The sequence below is a fragment of the Numenius arquata genome, chromosome 2 (assembly GCF_964106895.1).
Source record: "Numenius arquata chromosome 2, bNumArq3.hap1.1, whole genome shotgun sequence".
NCBI classification, from domain to species: domain Eukaryota; kingdom Metazoa; phylum Chordata; class Aves; order Charadriiformes; family Scolopacidae; genus Numenius; species Numenius arquata.
Window position 1 is genome coordinate 131,072,408 of NC_133577.1, and position 20,154 is coordinate 131,092,561.

Here is a 20,154-nt window from a genome sequence, read left to right on the forward strand (position 1 = left end):
CCTGGAGAAAAGGAGGCTGAGGGGAGACCTTCTCGCTCTCTACAACTCCCTGGAAGGAGGGTGTAGCCGGGGGGGTCGGTCTCTTCTCCCAAGGAACAGGCGATGGGACAAGAGGAAACGGCCTCAAGTTGCGCCATGGAAGGTTCAGGCTGGATATTGGGAACAATTTTTTCACTGAAAGGGTTATCAGACATTGGAATGGGCTGCCCAGGGAGGTGGTTGAGGCATCATCCCTGGAAGTGTTCAAAAGCCAGGTTGACATGGTGCTGGGAGACATGGTTTAGTGATGGTGTTGCATTTTGTTGTTTTGTGGGTGTTTATTTTTGTCAGTTAGGTTGATGGTTGGCCAAGATGATCTTGAAGGTCCCTTCCAACCTAGAAGATTCTGTGATTCTGTGAAAATGGTTCTAGTCTAAACACCCTGCCTGGACGACCCTAAATTTAAACAGATTTTAAAATAACCGACAAAACACATGCATTTTCAGAGTTCTGACTGTCCAAAACGTTGGGTTTAGTGAGAATTTCTGAAGTGAAGGGACTTAGACCACTATGTGTGCGATCTCACCCTCTGATTTCCTGCAGAATGGGGCTAGTTGATACAACAGCTGTCTTTCATCTTAGTTTAATCCACTTTTGACTCCCACGCACAATTCTTTTTTTGCACTTAGCAATTACAAGCATCCATCAAACCAGGACGTTGCCCCTGGAGGTAGCTTTTTGTAGCTTCTGGGGCTTTTTCATAGCTTTCACGTTCTCTTAGCATGCAACAGTGAGTCGATGTGGGGAATTTAATCCTTTTTTAATATGAATAAAATTCTATTTTTTTCCTTTTGCAGTTGAAAAGCACGATCCAAAAGATGAAAGGGAAGATAGTGACGACAGTGACATCTCATTAAAAATAGCTTCAGTTTTGCCTGGACTTCGCTATGCCTTACAGAAAGCCACCAGTTCTTCGTGGGGGGACACGGTCAGTACAAGCACATGTATCAAACAGCACCTCCAGGAATACTCAAAGCTTGATCAAAACCCACAGCCTGCCTCTTGCCAAACCAGCAAAGTTCCCTTTTCTTCTCTCCTCTCACCAACCGAGGATGAATGTACTAGTCCCTTCAAAAAACTCTCAGAGCAGTCCTTCTCCCAGCTGCAGAGTTATTTCTCCGATCCCAGCAGCTATACTCTGGAAATGTCATCTGCCTTAGGATGTTTGACTGGTGCCGTTCAGTCTCTTCGTTGTAATTCAGAGGCTCATTGTAAAGAGGACGTCTCTTCAGCTGTGACACCGGACCCTGTTCCTCCCAACACAGTGGCAGAAAGAAAACTCAGAAGGGAAAACTCAAAACCCGCTGTGGGGCTGGACCAGGGTGGTGATGGGCCCACAAAGGACGTCAACTTGGCCAGCAAGCTATGGGTGCAGCAGAGCAGGAGGAAATCCAGCCGAGCCGTTGTGACCAGCGCCAGGAAGAAATGGTCACCCCTCAAGAAGCAAATGCATCCCGTGGGGGACAGCGGCAGGAACAGGAAAGCAACCAAGAAGAAGAAAATCAGCATCACTTTCTCTTTTCCTAAAAAGCCGGGGCTCACGGCCAGTTCCAACGAGCCCATGCTTAAATTGGCCAATTTGCAGTTTCCACACAGAAGGAAAAGAGGTAAGTGTTATATAAATGGGAGTGAATTTCTCCTGCTTCTCCAGGGTATCCAGTTGGGATACTCAGGGTTCACTACGAGCCATCTTCCTCACCCTCCCCCCGGGTGTCCAGAGCAAAGAGATACCTCCTGAGAGCATCCAAATAGATCTGTGGTGATGTCTTCACGCTCTGTCTTTCAACCTGGGAAGGAGCCCGGGGCTGTGACAGGGGATTTCAGCGAAGGTGCTTGAAACCCGCTGTAGTGGTCCATGCTGTTGCCTTGCATGGATGATGGTGCACAGGGACATCAGCCAGGTCACAGTTATTGCATCCCTTGTCCACAGGCTGTCGATGGCTCGGACAAGGAGCAGTTGTCAAAGCCGTGGTCATTACAGGCCACCTGGATAACAGAATAACAGAATGATATGGGGCTGGAATGGACCTCTGGAGATCATCTCATCCAACCCCCCTGCCAGAGCAGGTCCACCCAGAGCAGGTTGCACAGGAACGTGCCCAGGAAGGTTTTGAATGTCTCCAGAGATGGAGACTCCACCACCTCTCTGGGAAACCTGTTCCAGTGCTCTGCCACCCTCACAATAAAGAAGTTCCTCCTCATGTTTAGATGGAACTTCTTATGTTCAAGTTTGTGCCCGTTACTTCTTGTCCTGTCACTGGGCACCACTGGAAAAAGACTGGCCCCATCCCCTTGACACCCATCCTTTGAGTATTTATAAGCATTGATCAGATCCCCCCTCAGTCTTCTCTTCTCCAGACTAAAAAGACCCAAGTCCCTCAGCCTTTTCTCATCAGAGAGATGTTCTAGTCCCGTAATCCCACTGGTGAGCCACAAGTCAGCTCTGATTCATAGTCCATCAAGCTCTGTCCTGGGGCACGTTGCCTCGGGGCTGGGTGGCATTGCTGATGGATGTGGGAGAAGTTGTTGGGTGCTTCTTGGAGAGGTAAATAAGTACCCTCAGGGTACGAGTGTGCCAGGCAGGAGTTAGAGTGATTTATGCCCAGAGAACACCTATTCTAGGTCAAGAAAACAGGCTTTTAATGAGCTTAAGAAGTGATGCTTAATTTTTAATAATTAGTTAATTAATTTTACTGATCACTCACATGAGTAACAAACCCATTTGTAAGATCAGATGCATAAATCAAGTCATGGAAGACTACTCTGCTGCTGCCTTAGAATCACTTCTAAAGCTGTCCTTCCACATTCCTTAACTAGATATTTTGCAATCACTCCTTTTTAATCCGAATATGTCTCAAACGAAAGGTAATGCCCTCCCTTTTCCCCGTCCCAGGTGCGGAGGTCCTGTCTGCAGAATTTGTGCACAAAACACAAGCTGAACCTGTTCAGAAGGAAACCTCGGCTCCCGACAGTCCTGGTTTGGAAACAAAGAGAGCAAAGACGGTGAAGAAGCCAGACGTGAAAAAGGTTTCTGTTGCTGAGACTGTCACGAAGCCAGTGAAAAGCAAGATGCTAAAAAGCGTGGCTGACAGCCCATCAAACCCGCAAGCCAAAAAGCAAGCGGAAAGTGGTAAGAGTGCTCTTCCCTGTGGAAATCTTTCTTTTAAAAGCCAAGCCTTCAAACATCACGGTCAGGTCACAACCAGATGATAGTAACAGCGTGTTTTTTGGTAGCCAAATGGTCTTAACAACACTTAGAAGGTCTGGATTGGGGTCTGAGTGCTACTGCCCCACAGCCTGCAGGCACCCAGTTGTGCACAGTAGTGTAAAACGTGAATGCAACTGTAAAAATCACAGAATCATAGAATTGTTGAGGTTAGGAGGGACCTTTAAGATCATCTAGTCCAACCATCAACCCGACACTGACAAAACCACCACTAACCCATGTCCCTCAGCACCACGTCTGCCCGGCTTTTAAATACCTCCAGGGATGGTGACTCCACCACTGCCCTGGGCAGCCTCTTCCAAGGCTTGAACCCTTTCAGTGAAGAAATTGTTCCCAATCTCCATCCTAAACCTTCCCTGGTGCAACTTGAGGCCGTTTCCTCTTGTCCCATTGCCTGTTACTTGGGAGAAGAGACCGACCCCCCCTGGCTACACCCTCCTTCCAGGGAGTTGTAGAGAGCGAGAAGGTCTCCCCTCAGCCTCCTTTTCTCCAGACTGAACACCCCCAGCTCCCTCAGCCGCTCCTCACAAGACTTGTTCTCCAGACCCCTCACCAGCTCTGTTGCCCTTCTCTGGACCCGCTCCAGCACCTCGATGTCTTTTTTGTGGTGAGGGGCCCAAAACTGCACACAGCACTCGAGGTGGGGTCTCACCAGTGCCCAGTCCAGGGGGACGGTCACTGCCGTAGTCCTACTGGCCACACTGTTCCTGACCCAGGCCAGGATGCCGTTGGCCTTCTTGGCAACCTGAGCACGCTGCTGGCTCATGTTCACCAGTCACAGGATGTACAAACCACACAGGTTCTCTTCTGAGTCCTTTCCTAAGCCTCCAGTTTGCCTCTTTGGCAAACTGCTGGGATAGTTTAAAAAGCTTGATTTTTTCAATTGCCGAGCTCTGAGGCTGCGCTGAGGCAGCTCACGGACAGAGCGTTATAACCCCTGCTCGTAGCCAGGGTCTGCCTAAATTTTTAGTCTATTACATTGTAAATCCAGTCATTTTTAAGAGTGGAATTGTCGCAGACAGAATGGGGCGGATTTAAGAGGCAGCGTGGACAGCCCCTGAGTGTAACGTCTGCAGGTGCTGGCTGGGAGTCCTCTCTTAAACTGAGAACCACTATTTCAGTGCCAAAATAAATGGTGGAACAGGAGAGCTCATTTTCTGTTAATTTGTCATGTTTTCTTGCACTCGTGCTTTGATGCCCTTTTTCAGATCTGTCTCCGGTCTTTCTTTTTCCCCCCCTTCCTGGGGGAGGTGGAGCCTTTGAAGACTGGTTTGTTTATCTATTCTTTTTGGGCTTTTATTGCCACGTGTTCCTGAAACGTGGCACTTTCATCGGCCTGTGTGTATCAAACACCGTCCCTTGTTGCCCCCGTCACGTAGGGGATCCCGGAGCCCATCCGGCCAGTGCTCTGGGAGGGGCAGGATGTCAGGTGGGTCCTGCTGAATGCCAGGATCTGCCAAAAATTCAAAAGAAGAGTGTTTAGCAGTAAGAAATACTCGATTTGTATGTCCTACTATGCAGTTCTCAAGGAAATAAATTGTAACGTGTTGGACTTTAGCACAGATGGGATTTATAAGGCTTTACTTGAAGAGAGATTTTTGTGCTGGTTTTTGGTAGAAGGCATTAACCTCGTTTAATGACTCATACTGGTTTTATGAATATGGGCCTTGAGCCACGGTGAGGGGCATTTTTAAGACAGAAAACTAAATCAACGCTTATTTGCTGTGCTCTGGCTGCCTTTGGGAGCCCCCAGGTTTCCTTGTGTGCTCTGAGTTATAGCTCAGGGGCAGGTTACGCTCCTGAGAGGATGTGTAGCGAGAAGCATGAGGACAGGGTGGGTTTTCTCTGTGTTTTAGAAGGTTTTTTTTTGTAACTGTGTGTTGTGATTTCGTCCCAGCCGGTAACTAAGCACCATGCGGCCGCTCACTCGCTCCTCCCTTTCCTCCTTCCCCCAGTGGGACGGGGAGGAGAATCCGAAGAAAGAGGTAAAACTCACAGGTTGGGATAAAGACAGTTTAATAAAACAGCAAAGGAAGAGAAAAATAATAACAGTAATATCGATAAAAGAATAAACAAAGCGAGTGATACACAGTGCAATTGCTCAGCCCCTTCCCGAGCAGCGGTCTCTGCCCTCCCCCCTCCCCCCGCCGGCCAATTGCCCCAGTTAAATACAGAGCCATGATGTCATATGGTGTGGAATATCCCTTTGGCTCGTTTGGGTCAGCTGTCCTGGCTGTGCCCCCTCCCAGCTTCCTGTAAAAATTAACTGTATCCCAGCCAAAACCAGGACATTTATCCCCCCCCTTATTCTATACCATCTACGTCATGCCCAGATCCTACATTTTCCAATTAATCACCACTTCTCCTGTCTCACAGATGTCATTCCCTCAGGCGTTTTAGAGGCCATCCCTCTAAAATGTCCATTGCATTCATTTAATCCATGACATTTGGGCTCCATCTGTCGTAACAGTCTTTCAGGGCGGGAGAGGTGGTATTGGATCGTTGCGTGCTGCATCTGAAACTTACAGCTGGTGTACCTGGCCTGGCCCAGCCCCAGGTGTCAATCTCAAGGAAGTTGGTGGGCACCAGTTGCTGAACCAATTCTAGTTCCATCACTGGTGAACTTTACTCAGTTTCGTCAAAGTTCATCCTTCGTTAGTCTGGGTGATTCTTACTAAAATACCGTTGATATTCTCCCGGGAAAAAAACCTTGGAGTCCTGGTGGACAACAGGATGACCATGAGCCAGCAATGTGCAATTGTGGCCAAGAAGGCCAATGGCATCCTGGGGTGCATCAGGAAGAGTGTGGCCTGCAGGTGGAGGGAAATTCTGGGCTCCCCAGTTCAAGAAGGACAGGGAACTGCTGGAGAGGCACAGCAGAGGATCACACAGATGATGAGGGGCCTGGAGCACCTCTCTTACAAGGAGAGGCTGAGGGACTTGGGTCTTTTTAGTCTGGAGAAGAGAAGACTGAGGGGGGATCTGATCAACACCATAAATACTTAAAGGCGGGTGTCAGGATGATGGGGCCAGTCTTTTTTCAGTGATGCCCAGTGACAGGACAAGAGAGAACGGGCACAAACTCGAACATAAGGAGTTCCATCTCAACATGAGGAGGAACTTCTTTCCTTTGGGGGTGGCAGAGCCCTGGAAGAGGCTGCCCAGAGAGGTGGTGGAGTCTTCGTCTCTGGAGATGTTCAAAACCCGTCTGGACACATTCCTGTGGGACCTGCTCTGGGTGAACCTGCTGTGGCAGGGGGTTGGACTAGATGATCTCCAGAGGTCCCTGCCAACCCCATATCATTCTGTGATATGGCTTATAGCGTTTGTAGCAGTGATAACATGCAGGGGCAGGGTTATTTAGCAATTAACGTCATACAATTTAATATATTGGCTATTCTCACCCCAAATCAAATCCTCTTGAGGTACAAATTGGAATTCCCCATCCTCCTGCATCACTCACCAAGTCCTCCCAGGTCCCTGAGCAAAAGAGCAGTCCCACAGATGGGTTTGGCTTTGCCTGGGGCAGGACTAGGCCTACAGGAGAGTTGGAGAGGGACAGGAGGGATCAAGGAGTAGAGCAATGGGACGAGGGGGAATGGTTTTAAACTGAAAGAGGGGAGATTGAGATGAGATGTGGGGAAGAACTTCTTTGCTGTGAGGGTGGTGAGAGCCTGGCCCAGGTTGCCCAGAGAAGCTGTGGCTGCCCCATCCCTGGAGGTGTCAAGGCCAGGCTGGATGGGGCTTTGGGCAACCTGTTCTGGTGGGAGGTGTCCCTGCCCAGGGCAGGGGGTTGGAACTGGATGATCTTTAAGGTCCCTTCCAACCCAAACCATTCTGATTCTATGATTGTTTTCCCTATCTTCTTCTTGAAGATGCTGCCTAATATCGAGCAGTGTTAGGCAGATACTGTCCAAGGCCCAGCAGTAAGTTTAACCTCTTTGGAATAGCCACAGCATTTTGATTATTTTTTTTCCAAACATTCCAGCACTATATAAAGGTCTTGTAGTTGTTCAGGAGTGAAGTTTCAGGCCATTGGAGGTGAGACGTTCTCTAAATACCTGCCCATATTCTCCAACATGCCCTGCCATCTATGACTACCCAGCCTCGAGGCAGATCTCTGGGTGATATTCTTAAATAGTTGTTTAACCCTAAAAAAGGGCTGAAACACACTCAGGAGAGATGCTGGTTTGAACATCCCAAGAATATTCCAAGTTCTCAGGAGCTATTGTAACTTGTCTGAAGGAGAAGGGGAAGGTGAAGGAGCAGGGGGAAAGTGTGTCCCCCTTCTCCCCCATAGATTACCTTTTCTCCTCAGAGAACCTAAGAGTGTAATTATTAATAATTTCCGCTAGATGGCTCTGGAAGTACGGAGTTGATGGCAGTGCTGAGTACAAATACCTGATTAATCTCACCATCAGTGTTACTCGGTCCAGCCAAATGATAACCTTGAACCAGAGAGGATTATCAGCGCAACAGGGAGCGAGTAAGATACTACACAGCTGTCATGGTTTCAGCTGGGATGGAGTTAAGTTTTTTTTTGCTAGCAGCTGGTGAGGCCCCACCTCGATTGCTGTGTCCAGTTTTGGGCCCCTCACCACAAAAAAGACATTGAGGTGCTGGAGCAGGTCCAGAGAAGGGCAACGGAGCTGGTGAGGGGTCTGGAGCACAAGTCTTGTGAGGAGCGGCTGAGGGAGCTGGGGGTGTTCAGCCTGGAGAAAAGGAGGCTGAGGGGAGACCTTCTCGCTCTCTACAACTCCCTGAAAGGAGGGTGTAGCCAGTGGGGGTCGGTCTCTTCTCCCAAGGAACAGGCAATGGGACAAGAGAAAATGGCTTCAAGTTACACCAGGGGAGGTTTAGATTGGATATTGGGAAAAATGTTTACACTGAAAGGGTTATCAAGCCTTGGAAGAGGCTGCCCAGGGCAGTGGTGGAGTCACCATCCCTGGAGGTATTTAAAAGCCAGGCAGACGTGGTGCTGAGGGACCTGGTTTAGTGGTGGTTTTTGTCAGTGTTAGATTGATGGTTGGACTCGATGATGTGGAAGGTCCCTTCCAACATGGACAATTCTGTGATTCTAATGCCGTGTTTTGGATTTGGGATGGAACAGTGTGATAGCGCACTGGTGGTTTTGATTCTTCCTAAGAAATCAAGGCCTTTTCTGCTCCTCACACCACTCCACCAGCGACTAGACTGGGAGTGCACAAGAAGCTGGGCGAAGACATAGCTGGGACAGCTGACCCCAACTGACCAAAGGGACATTCCATTTTTCCTCGTTTTTACTCTTCCAGTTCTGCCCCAACCCGCATCACACTGGGTGGAGCGAGCAAGTGGCTGTGTGGCCCTAACTGGGCTTAAACCACGACAACACAGCTCAGGTGACACACACAACAGCTCTGAGATCAAGTAAATTTGTAAAGTAAAAGTAAAAGTTTTTCACAGAAAGAGTGGTCGGGCATTGGAACAGGCTGCCCAGGGAGGGGGTTGAGTCACCATCCCTGGATGTGTTTAAGAGCCGTTTAGATGTGGTGTTGGGGGATATGGTGTAGGGGAGAACTTTGTAGAGTAGGGTAGATGGTTGGACTCGATGATCCCAAGGGTCTCTTCCAACCTGGACGATTCTATGATTCTATGATTCTAAATCAATATTGTGACCAGTGACTATTAAACTAATATAATGAATAATTATAACAAATTTGTTTTAACGTGCTCTGGTCAGATCTGTCGTTATCTCAACCCTTCAAGACCCACGTTGGGCGCCAAAAAGGACTGTCGTGGTTTAACCCAGCAGGCATCAAGCACCGGTGGGATGGGGGAGATAATCAGGGGGAAAAAAAAAAAAGTAAAATTCGTGGGTTGAGATAAGAGTTTAATAGGACAGCGAAGGAAGAGAAAATAATAACAATAATAACAGTAAAATGTCATATGGTAGGGAACACCCCTTTGGCTGGGTTGGGTCAACTGTCCTGGCTGTGCTTCTTCACAGCTTCTCGTGCACCTCCTCATGGGCAGAGCAGGGGAAGATGAAAAGATGAAAAGATCTTGTCTTAGTATAAGCACTACTTAGAAACAACTAAAACCAGCAGTGTGTTAGTAACGTTATTCTCATACTAAACCCAAACCACAGCACTACACCAGCTACTAGGAAGAAAATTAACTTTATCTCAGCCAAAACCAGGACAGGGAGAAGCTTTTTTCCTGCCAAACTGAAAGCCTGCTTTGAACCCCTTCTCTTTCATTTATTCTGTGACTTCTGTTTTTCTCACGCAGAGTGGAAGGAGCCGTTCTCTGTCCTCCCGAGCAATGTTTCTTCCCAAAGCCACAGAGCGAGCAGCCAAACGAGTGACATTTACCCAGGAGGAGTTGCCGATCTCGGTTTCGATCTGAAGGGGAACAACTACGAGTCCCACGCCTTGAACTTGCTGGCTGATCTGGCTCTGGGTTCCTGTATTCCCTCATTTATTCCCAGGGACGGAAGGATAATCCCTGTGTCCTGCAGCCCCACCAGTGACTCTGCAAAGGAGCAACAGAGTCATCGCAAGCACAAATCCTCACGTGTTGCTTCCGACCATGAATACCACAGGGTGGACAAGGTCACAAAGGGAACCACCTCTCCTAGCAAAGCGTCGCTGAACCAGAAGCTTCCTCCTGCTGCAAAAATAGACTTAAATGATTTGGCTTCTATTCCCAGGGAGAAAAGCCCTGGGATTTTCAGCAAGAAGAACAGTGCCAGCCCCAGCCCTGCAAAACCCCAAGCGGTGCCTCCAAGAGAGGCTCAAGAAGCCGTTGAGGTGAACAAGCACTCCTTCATTTCTGCCGAGCACTCGTACGCCTCGCAGATGCCTGAGCACTCAAAGAAACACGTGTATCCCAGAGGTTCCCCTTACCCTGGACCAGCACCCTCCAGAAATGGGACGAGGAACCCCCGAACAGGACCCCTGATTGGGAAAGTCCTGCCTTTCCGCCACCAGCAGAATAGCACCCACCCGCAGCGGCCCTTCGAGGCTGTGGCCATGAGGCGCAGGAGCAGCCTGCTCTCCCCCAGGCTCAAGGAGAACTTTGCCAAGTCCCACACGGTGAACATCTGCGGCGAGTCGGTGAAGGTGACGTGCCATTGGGAGGCAGAGTATCTCTTCAATTTGGACAGCAGGTACACCAACGATGCCCTGGAGAAAACCGTCATCCGCGCCCTGCACGGGTAAGTCAGTCTGGAAGGCCATCTGCAGTGGACGTCTCTTGCTGGATATCTGAAGCATGTTTGGAAGGGGCTTCCTTTGCTCTTTTTTTACTTTGCTTTGCATGATAAGTGCCTTTTCCCCCCATGCTCAGATGCCCAGTTTTGCTCTGTTTAAGCTGGTGGGTGTCTTCCCTGGGGAGAAGGACTTGGGGATACTGGTGGGTGAAAAATTGGACGAGCCGGCAATGTGCACTTGTAGCCCAAAAGCCAGTTGTATCCTGGATTGCATCAAAAGAGGGCCATCAGGTTTAGAGAGGTGATTCTGTCCCTCTGCTCTGGTGAGACCCCGTCTGGAGTATTGCGTCCAGCTTTGGAGTCCTCAGCACAGGAGAGACATGGAGCTGTTGGAGCGGGGCCAGAGGAGGCCACGGAGATGCTGGGAGGGCTGGAGCCCCTCTGCTGTGAGGACAGGCTGAGAGAGTTGGGGGGGTTCAGCTTGGAGAAGAGAAGGCTCCGGGGAGCCACAGTAAAGTCCGAGGAGACCTTATTGTGGCCTTTTAATATATAAAGGGGGCTCATAGAAAAGACAGAGACTTTTTACCAAGGCCACATAGTGACGGGGCAGAGGACAACGGTTTTAACCTGAGAGAGGGCAGGTTTGGTTTGGACATAAGGAAGAAATGTTTAATGCCAAGGGTGGTGAGACACTGGCCCAGGTTGCCCGGAGAAGCTGTGGCTGCCCCATCCCTGGAGGTGTTCAAGGCCAGGTTGGAGGGGCTTTGAGCAACCTGATCTAGTGGAAGATGTCCCTGGCATCTTCCCCCATGGCAGTGGGTTGGACTGGATGATCTTTAATGGTCCCTCCTAACCCAAGCCATTCTATGATTCCCATGTCTCTACAGCTAGAATTGGAACCTAGAGCCATGGACACGTGTCCTCCTTTGCAGTCATGAGTTTCTCTTTTTTTCATCAAACTGGAAACTCACAGAATCACAGAATGATAGGGGGTTGGAAGGGACCTCTGGAGACCATCGAGTCCAACCCCCCTGCCAAAGCAGGTCCACCCAGAGCACATTGCAGGAACGTATCCAGGCAGGTTTTGAATGTCTCCAGAGACGAAGACTCCACCACCTCTCTGGGAAGCCTGTTCCAGGGCTCTGCCACCCTCACAGGAAAGAAGTTCCTCCTCGTGTTGAGATGGAACTTCCTCTGTTCCAGTTTGTGCCCGCTACCTCCTGTCCTGTCACTGGGCACCACTGAAAAAAGACTGGCCCCATCCTCCTGACACCCACCCTTGAAGTATTTATACGCATTGATCAGATTCCCCCTCAGTTTTCTCTTCTCCAGACTAAAAAGACCCAAGTCCCTCAGCCTTTCCTTGTAAGAGAGATGCTCCAGGCCCCTCATCATCTTTGTGGTCCTCTGTTGTACCCTCTCCAGCAGTTCCCTGTCCTTCTCGAACTGGGGAGCCCAGAACTGGACCCAGTGCTCCAAATGTGGCCTCCCCAGGGCAGAGTAGAGGGGGAGGATGACCTCCCTCCACCTGCAGGCCACACTCTTCTTGATGCACCCCAATATTCCATTGGCCTTCTTGCCCACAAGTGCACATTGCTGGCTTATGGATTGCTCCAACAAGTGATCTGTGACTGCAGCGTGGCATTTGCAGCATCCCCTGCATTGGGGCTTAGCACCATGGGGAACCAGGAGATGACTTACCTTGTGCTAGTCAGCCAGAGGGAGGATGAAGATGTTTCAGGCTGTGTTTGCTTTTTCTTCCAGGCCCTGGGACCCTGATCTGCCTGATGACGTGGAAGAGATGAAGCTCATCCTTCATATGTGGGTGGCTCTCTTCTACAGCAAACCCAGCAAACTCCTGAGTAGTACGAGGAAGGTGGTGGAGCACAGCAACCCCGAGAAGTTTGTCTCATTAAACAGCACTGGGGACTTTCTTGAGCTGAGCGATGACGGTGAGGACTGTTTTGGATTGGAGACATGCCCTGCAGACTCTCATTCAGACCCTGACCAGACTCCCAGCAGCTCTCTGGATCGCAGCACACGATGCCAGGGATCTTTCCACCCAGAGAAGAGCCCTGCGGACTCTCAGACTGACGCTGCTGGGACTCCTGGTGTTGTCGATAGTATAGTATCGTCTTCTTCAGGGGAACTGCCCTGTGAGGAGGAGGAGCCTTCCTCCACAAGCTGTCCCGAGAGCCTTTCCCTTGCTGAACGTGCTGATGTGAGCCTGGCTGTGAAAGACAGGCAGCTGGTGGTCCTTCCTGAGGAGCGTGTGCATGACGTCTCGACCATCACTGCGGTAAGAGCTTGGGGTTTGGGTGATAGAAGTTTACAGGGCATGGAATGCATTTTGCGCTTATTGGGAGTAGCTTCTTAGGAGAGATGTGCTCGTGAGCTCTCTTAGAGCCAGATAGTGGGGGTCCCCAAAGCAGGACAGAGAAATGTCCCCTAGCATTTACCTGCCCCAAGTGAGTCCTCAGCACAGGAAGGACACGGACCTGTTGGAATGGGGCCAGAGGAGGCCACGGAAATGCTCCAAGGCCTGGAGCCCCTCTGCTGTGAGGACAGGCTGAGAGAGTTGGGGGGGTTCCACCTGGAGAAGAGAAGGCTCCAGGGAGACCTTAGAGCCCCTTCCAGTCCCTAAAGGGGCTCCAAGAAAGCTGGGGAGGGACTCTGGATCAGGGAGGGGAGCCATAGGAGGAGGGGGAAGGGCTTTAAACTGAAAGAGGGGAGATTGAGATGAGACCTCAGGAAAAAATTGTTTACTGTGAGGATGGAGAGGCTCTGGCCCAGGTTGCCCAGAGAAGCTGTGGCTGCCCCATCCTTGGAGGGATTTAAGGCCGGGTTGGAGGGGGCTTTGAGCAACCTGGTCTGGTGGGAGGTGTCCCTGTCCATGGCAGAGGGTTGGAACTAGATGATCTTTAAGGTCCCTTCCAACCCAAACCGTTCCATGATTCTGTGACTGCCACGCAGACGTGCTCAGTGTCACCATGAAGAAGAATCTTTCAGGCCTCAGTCCGGCTTTGGATATCTTCTTGGATTGAGCTGGCATCCCTGGACTCTGGCACAAGCCCTATCTATCCCTGTCCAAGAGAGCAGGGCCTCGATGTAGATGCTCTCCAGGGGGGAGGAATCCCAAAGAACTTGAGCAATTAAAGTGTGGAGCTCGGCGTCTGTTCCCGGTTTCAGTGTGAGCTTGGACGAGGTCTCAGACCAGCATTTAACAGTGGGAGAAGAGGAACCACAAACACCCCAGACCGGGCCTTAAAAGCCTTCCCGTCTCTCGTGGTCACAGCAGCCCAGATGTGTCGGGGGCCACGGCACAGCCTGTCCTCTGCTGGTTTGGGAGAGCTGAGGTTGGCTTGGAGAGGTTTCCCACACACAGATGGCAGCGCAGTGCTTTGCAGCATTTTCCTTACCCCTCTGCTGAAGTTAGTTAATATTCCATTTTGGGTATGGTCTTTTAAATTAATTTTTACGGTCTCTGTGGTCTGCAGATGGTCAGGAGTGGAGGTGATTGGGTAAATATAAAACATGGGTGTCTGCTGACATTTTACTTAGGGACATGGTTTAGTGGTGGTTTTTGTCAGTGTTGGGTTGATGGTTGGACTCGATGATCTGAAAGGTCCCTTCCAACCTGGACAATTCTATGATTCTGTGATTTTTCAAGCCTGAATTCTGTGGGATTCTGCTTGTCGTCTGCAGTGGGGGTGGCAGGGGCTCACACGGGGTAAGGATTCACTCTGGATTTATTTTAGAGCCAAACTCAAACTGTTCTCTCCAGTTGCCGTTGGGATGGTTGCACTCACAAAGTTTGAAGGTTTAATATATCCATATCCGTGTCCCAGCCCCTGCATTCGCTTCTCTTGAAGATTAAACTCCGAATTGTGTTGTTTCAGGAGGAGCCACCCAAGGAGGGAGCGTCGGATGCTACGATCGCCCCCAGCCCTTCCGATGAGCTTCGAGATGCTGAGGAGCCCTCACCTGCGTTGAGCAGGGAAAACCTCTGCAGCCAAGCCCTGAATTCCAGTGCAGCTCCCTGGAGTGATGCACCGAGTGCGCTGCGTGGACGTGGAGAGCAGCAGGAGAGTGGGTGGGCGTCAGGGTCAGCGGGTGTCCCTGACCCTCCTGAGGACAGGGCCAGCCTGGGAGATGCTGGGCACTCTACAGAGGTTGAGGACAGCAGCTGGGCCGCCAGCAACGGACCGCAACGTGCCTGTGATTTGATGCCCTTAGAAGCATGTCCCAAAAGTGCAAAGCCCACTGGAGCTAGTGGGGAAGGGAAGGAATCACAAGACCCCTTCGGACATCCAGAAAAAGAGGAGAAAGAGGTGGAAGAGGGAAAAAAGGAGAAAGAGGACTCCAAATATGAAAGCACAGCCCTGGGACCTGTTGATTTAGCATTTTCTGAAAGCAGTGATGCCAACATGGAGCATGAACACAGCAAGCAGAAGCCAGTGAATTCAGCATGTCCAAAGGACTTTGGCGTTCCTGGAGAGGGCCCTGCTGCCTTAGCATCCCCCAGCCCAGGCAGGTCAACGCCAGTATTGCCGGGGTGGACTGGGACTGAGACTGGCCCTCAGGGGCTTCCTGGTGAGATGGCACCAAGCCTGGACACGCTGCAGGAGCCCTGTGAGGCTCTGGCCACCCCAGATGCAGAGACAAACGGTGTTGGTTTGGCACAAGCAGCCAGTCCAGCCCATGTGGGGTCACCTTGTGACAGCAGGTTGATGCCGCCGTCACCATCTGATCCGAGCCTGGTGCATGGGACGCAGCCAGACAGCGTTACAGGCAACTTGGGACCTGCTGGAGAGATGCTTGGAGACAGCTTGGAGCAGAAGGACAAGGATTGCGTGCCTTCTGCAGAAAGGTGGGCGCCTGCTGGGAGCAAAGCTGTCGGCACAGCTGGGCTCGAGTCACCGTGTGGCCAGGGACTGTCACTAACATTGTCCCCTGACTCCAGCTCGGTCTGCATGGCACCTCTTGATGGAGCAACAGATCCGGGAGCTGCTCCAGAAGACCAGGAGGCCATGGCAAGCATCCAGTCTCCATTGCAGAGTGACCTGGGAGGGAGCAGCTGCCTTTCCCAAAGGTGTGGAGGTGACGTTTGTGCTGACCTTGCTTCGCTTCGCGCTGGTGAATCAAACCAAGAAGAGAACAAGGTTTTGGTGGAAGAACAGCGTAGCAGCCCTTCTGCCAACCACACAGATGTGTCCTGGGGAGCAGATGACAGCCAGGGCTTCGCCTTTGACTGTACAGCCCTAGCAGGTGGCTCTGAAGCTGGGGAGAGCGATGGTGTGTTCCTCAGTGCAGAGAAGTCCCCCAGGAGCGACAAAACGAACACAGCGATGGTGATTAATGCACCGGAGGAGCCAGAGCCCTCTCTTCATCATCTCCTGCGATCAGAGGCCTCCTCCTCGGTGGGAGAGGGGATGTCTGCCATGAAGGAGCACCCCAAGCAGCAGCAGAGCTCCCCAGACGGCCTGTCCCCACCTGCCCGCACAGATTTGGCTCCTGCTTCTCCCCCCAAGCAGGACTCTCTCCCTTGTGGTGGAGACACAGACACCCCCCACCGCTTGTTAGAGCAAAGCGAGCGGGGGCCAGTCCCGTGCCAAAATGGCAAGCCCTCTGAGCAAGTAGGTGCCGCAGAGGTGGCTGCCAAGAGCCCGGACGGCTCCTTAAAGCCCAGATGTGCAGAGGAGGTGACAAAAGACACAGGTCCTTGCTATGCAGAGCCAGCAGAGAGCTCCCCCCGGGATGTGCTGGTGCCAGGTAGCCCGAGTTTGACGCCGCCTTCTCCTCCCCACAACCACAAGGCAGGTCTGCACGGCATCGAGCCGGACTCAGCCCTCAGTGCGCACCCCGAGAGTCTGGCTCCGGATGGTTCCCCAACGTCCTGCTACACGGGACAGCTGCCACTGGGTCCTTGCTCCAGGTGTGCCAGCCCTGGGGACATGGGAGGGAGCCATGAGGAGGAACCCATCCCACATGAGGATTCAGAAGGAGGAAGCAGCGTCCCTCTTGCCAGTCCTGCGTCTTTTTTGGCAGGGGAGTCGCTCACGCCGCTGTGCAAGCCCCCGTCTGCGCGCGAGCGTGAAGCCGAGGGATCCGACACGTTTGCTAATGTGCACCATGCTGGAGTGGAGGTGGGAGAGGGAGAAATCCCCACTCTCCCCTTCCCGATGTTGCCGTTATGCGCACGCAGGGGAATTTTGGGAGAGGGCCTGGAGCTTGGTGACACTGAGGATATTTCAGACGCGCTCCCGAGGTCAAAGCAGCTCCGCCGCAGAGAAAGACACATGGACTCGACCTCTGAAGGTCTGTTCGAGTTTTTCTCTGGCGACTCAGACCAGGAATATTTTGGGGGATCCGTGGATGCTGCGGACACAAGGACTAACTGCGACTCCTCCTCTCCGAGCTCGGTGCACACCGAGGGGCGCAGTGAGGACTGGGGCTCGCTGGGCTTGGAGGGGGACTCATGGGCTGAGCGTGGCTGGTCGATCAGCCCAGGGCAAGCCAGCAGCGGGTACGTTCCACCGTACATCAATATTAGGGACAGGCAGGGGATTGCCAAGGACTACCGGAACTTTGTGGTCACCAAAAAGTGCCCGGAGAGGATGGGAAATTTGCAGCCTTGGAAGAGGCGCAGCCACCGTGCGGGGCAGTCTCATTTGTTAAGGTCACTGATGGGGACTTGGAGGGGTTTTGAGGAAATCACCCAGCGCACGTTGGACATGGAGTGTCTCCGTTTCCACTATAAGCTAAAACAAATCCTAAGGAATAGGAAACCGCCCTTTTCTACCTCCAAAAGCATCTTTCCAAAAGACTTTGCTCCCCGGGAGCGAGAAGCTCCCGTCCCGCTCTCCCCACGGAGCAGGAGCCCTTTGCAGGTGACGCTCCTGCCCTCCGACACGTGGCCGAGTGGGCTCGGCTGGCACCGGCCGAGGGGCTGGCGTGGGGACCCGTGTGCCCCGTGGCGGGACAACCTCTGTGACAGCAGGAGCAGGGCCAGATCCCGAACTGGGAGCCGGGGCCACGCGGCCCCTTTCCACCTCAACAAGCTCAGATACGATAATAAGCTAAAGGACTCACGAGGGGACATTGCTGTCATCCTCGACGAGTACGCCGAGCTCAACAGGGTGAGGCTGAGCAGGGCCGACACGGGGAGCGGGGACAGAGGGACGGTCCCGGCGCCTGGGGAGGCCAGGAGCGAGTGGACCTGCGTGTCCCTCCCCGTCAGGATGACCGCCTTCGAGGAGATGATCGCCGACCTGTGCAGCACCCTGCGTTTCCGCCTGCGCAGCGTGGCCGAGGAGGCCTGTGGCCGCACCGGCATGTTCTACCTGGTGGAGACGGGCCAGGACCCTTTCTTTGCAAGAGTGAAGGTAACAGCCAGTCCTGCCGGCCTGGATGGGGACGGGTGGCCCTGGGGTGAGAGCTGAGGGCAGAAATTAGAATCATAGAATAATTTAGGTTGGAAAAGACCCTTGAGATCATCGATTCCAACCATTAACCTAACACTGGCAAAACCATCACTAGCCCATGTCCCTCAGCACCACGTCTCCCTGACTTTTAAATACCTCCAGGGATGGTGACTCCACCACTTCCCTGGGCAGCCTCTTCCAAGGCTTAATAACCCTTCCAGTGAAGAAATTTTTCCTAATATCCAATCTAAACCTCCCCTGGTGCAACTTGAGGCCGTTTCCTCTTGTCCTATCGCCTGTTCCTTGGGAGAAGAGACCGACCCCCCCTGGCTACACCCTCCTTTCAGGGAGTTGTAGAGAGCGAGAAGGTCTCCCCTCAGCCTCCTTTTCTCCAGGCTGAACACCCCCAGCTCCCTCAGCCTCTTCTTATAAGACTTGTGCTCCAGACCCCTCACCAGCTCTGTTGCCCTTCTCTGGACACACTCCAGTACCTCTCCTGGTGCAATTTGAGGCCATTTCTTCTTGTCCTGTCACTTGAACATCCCCTGGGCCAAAACAAAGCGGAGCTGCAGCAGGAGGAGCCCAAACTCAGCTCCTGCAAGGTGGCTTTTGGTTGAGCTCTCGTTAAAGGGTTGGGAACTCGGGGAGGGTGGTTGCACGGGAAGATTTGCTGCTCCAAAAGAGCAAGGAGGCCTGGTGTTTGGTATGGTGAGATGCTGGAGGTGGTTTTCTAAAAGGTTTTTGCCACCTAAGGTAAATGGCTGCTCCTTCCCCTTCTGGCTGGAGCCCCAGCCTGGAGTACCCAGTGCCTTTGACAGAGGGACACCTTGACACCAGGGTGCCTGGTTGGGGTCGCTGTCTCATCCCTCTCTCCTTGTCCCCAGACTCGTGTGTGCCAGGAGCGTGGCACCACAGTTGTGAAGACAGTCTCCGTACAAACCTTCTTACACCATTTCTGTTTCAGGCCTTGCTGAAGAAAGACGGCCGTGTGGAGGTCGAACCTCTGAGCTTCTGCGAAGCCAAACACCCGGATGCCGACAGGCTGCTTGTCGTCATCAGGAACGAGGACATTTCCTTGCACATCCACAACGTAAGGCCTGAACCCATCCTTTTTTTTTTTTTTCTACCATCACTGGTTTTGAGTATCAGGATCCATTTTAAAGATTTTAAATTTTACACTATATATGCATAGGATATGGATGCCCATGAGCCAGCACTATGCCCTTGTGGCCAAGAAGGCCAATGGCATCCTGGGGGGCATCAAGAAGAGTGTGGCCAGCAGGTGGAGGGAGGTCATCCTCCCCCTCTACTCTGCCCTGGTGAGGCCCCATCTGGAGCACTGGGTCCAGTTCTGGGCTCACTGGTTCAAGAAGGACAGGGAACTGCTGGAGAGGGTACAACAAAGGGCTATGAAGATGATCAAGGAACTAGAACATCTCTCTCGTGAGGAAAGGCTGAGGGACTTGGGTCTTTTTAATCTGGAGAAGAGAAAACTGAAGGGGGATCTCATCCATGCTTATAAATACTTAAAGGGTGGATGTCAGGAGGATGGAGCCAGTCTTTTTCCAGTGGTGCCCAGTGACAGGACGAGAGGAAACGGGCACAAACTTGAACATAAGAAGTTCCATCTAAACATGAGGAGGAACTTCTTTCCTGTGAGAGTGGCAGAGCCCTGGAACAGGCTTCCCAGAGAGGTGGTGGAGTCTCCGTCTCTGGAAACATTCAAAACCTGCCTGGACACGTTCCTGTGGGACCTGCTCTGGGTGGACCTGCTCTGGAAGGGGGTTGAACTAGATGTTCTCCAGAGGTCCCTTCCAACCCCACATCATTCTGTGATTCTGTGATACAGCTGTAGATTTAATTATTGGTCTCTGCAGATGCACCGTTCACTGAAAGAACAGTGCTTTGTGAAGAGCTGTCTAAAAACAAGTAGTTCAGAAACACGAAGCCTGTCATTTCTGCTTTTCTTCTCTTTTCTGTTTTTGATCGCTGCGTAACATCGCTTGGGGTAGCCCAGCTCAAAGGGGTCAGGCTGGACTTATCTTCTGTAACGGGGTGGTTCAGCTGGGCTTTGACTTGTGGCCTGCAGTGAATATTGCAGGAGACTGACTTGCCTGTAGCTCCCTGTATTGTTGTCCACCACTTTGGGGTTGGGCAATGGAGATGTGAGGGACGGGGTGATGCAGAAGATGCTGAGGTGGGTTCCCCAGGTCTCCAGGAGCCCGTGGGAGCTGCAGGGAGGTGCAAATGCTGTTGAAACTCAGCTGCGTGTC

General features: G+C 52.0%; 1 protein-coding gene across 1 annotated transcript in view; it reads left to right on the top strand.

Annotated features, from left to right (window-relative positions):
• Window positions 1-20,154, top strand: part of TASOR2 (transcription activation suppressor family member 2) — a 56,477-nt gene that overhangs the window by 31,899 nt on the left and 4,424 nt on the right. The window contains exons 13-20 of the mRNA XM_074167767.1: window positions 837-1,646; window positions 2,933-3,169; window positions 9,536-10,463; window positions 12,222-12,756; window positions 14,357-14,788; window positions 15,041-15,327; window positions 15,421-17,842; window positions 18,846-18,971. Coding sequence (XP_074023868.1) covers window positions 837-1,646; window positions 2,933-3,169; window positions 9,536-10,463; window positions 12,222-12,756; window positions 14,357-14,788; window positions 15,041-15,327; window positions 15,421-17,842; window positions 18,846-18,971 — 5,777 coding nt within the window. The remainder of the gene's footprint in view (window positions 1-836; window positions 1,647-2,932; window positions 3,170-9,535; window positions 10,464-12,221; window positions 12,757-14,356; window positions 14,789-15,040; window positions 15,328-15,420; window positions 17,843-18,845; window positions 18,972-20,154) is intronic.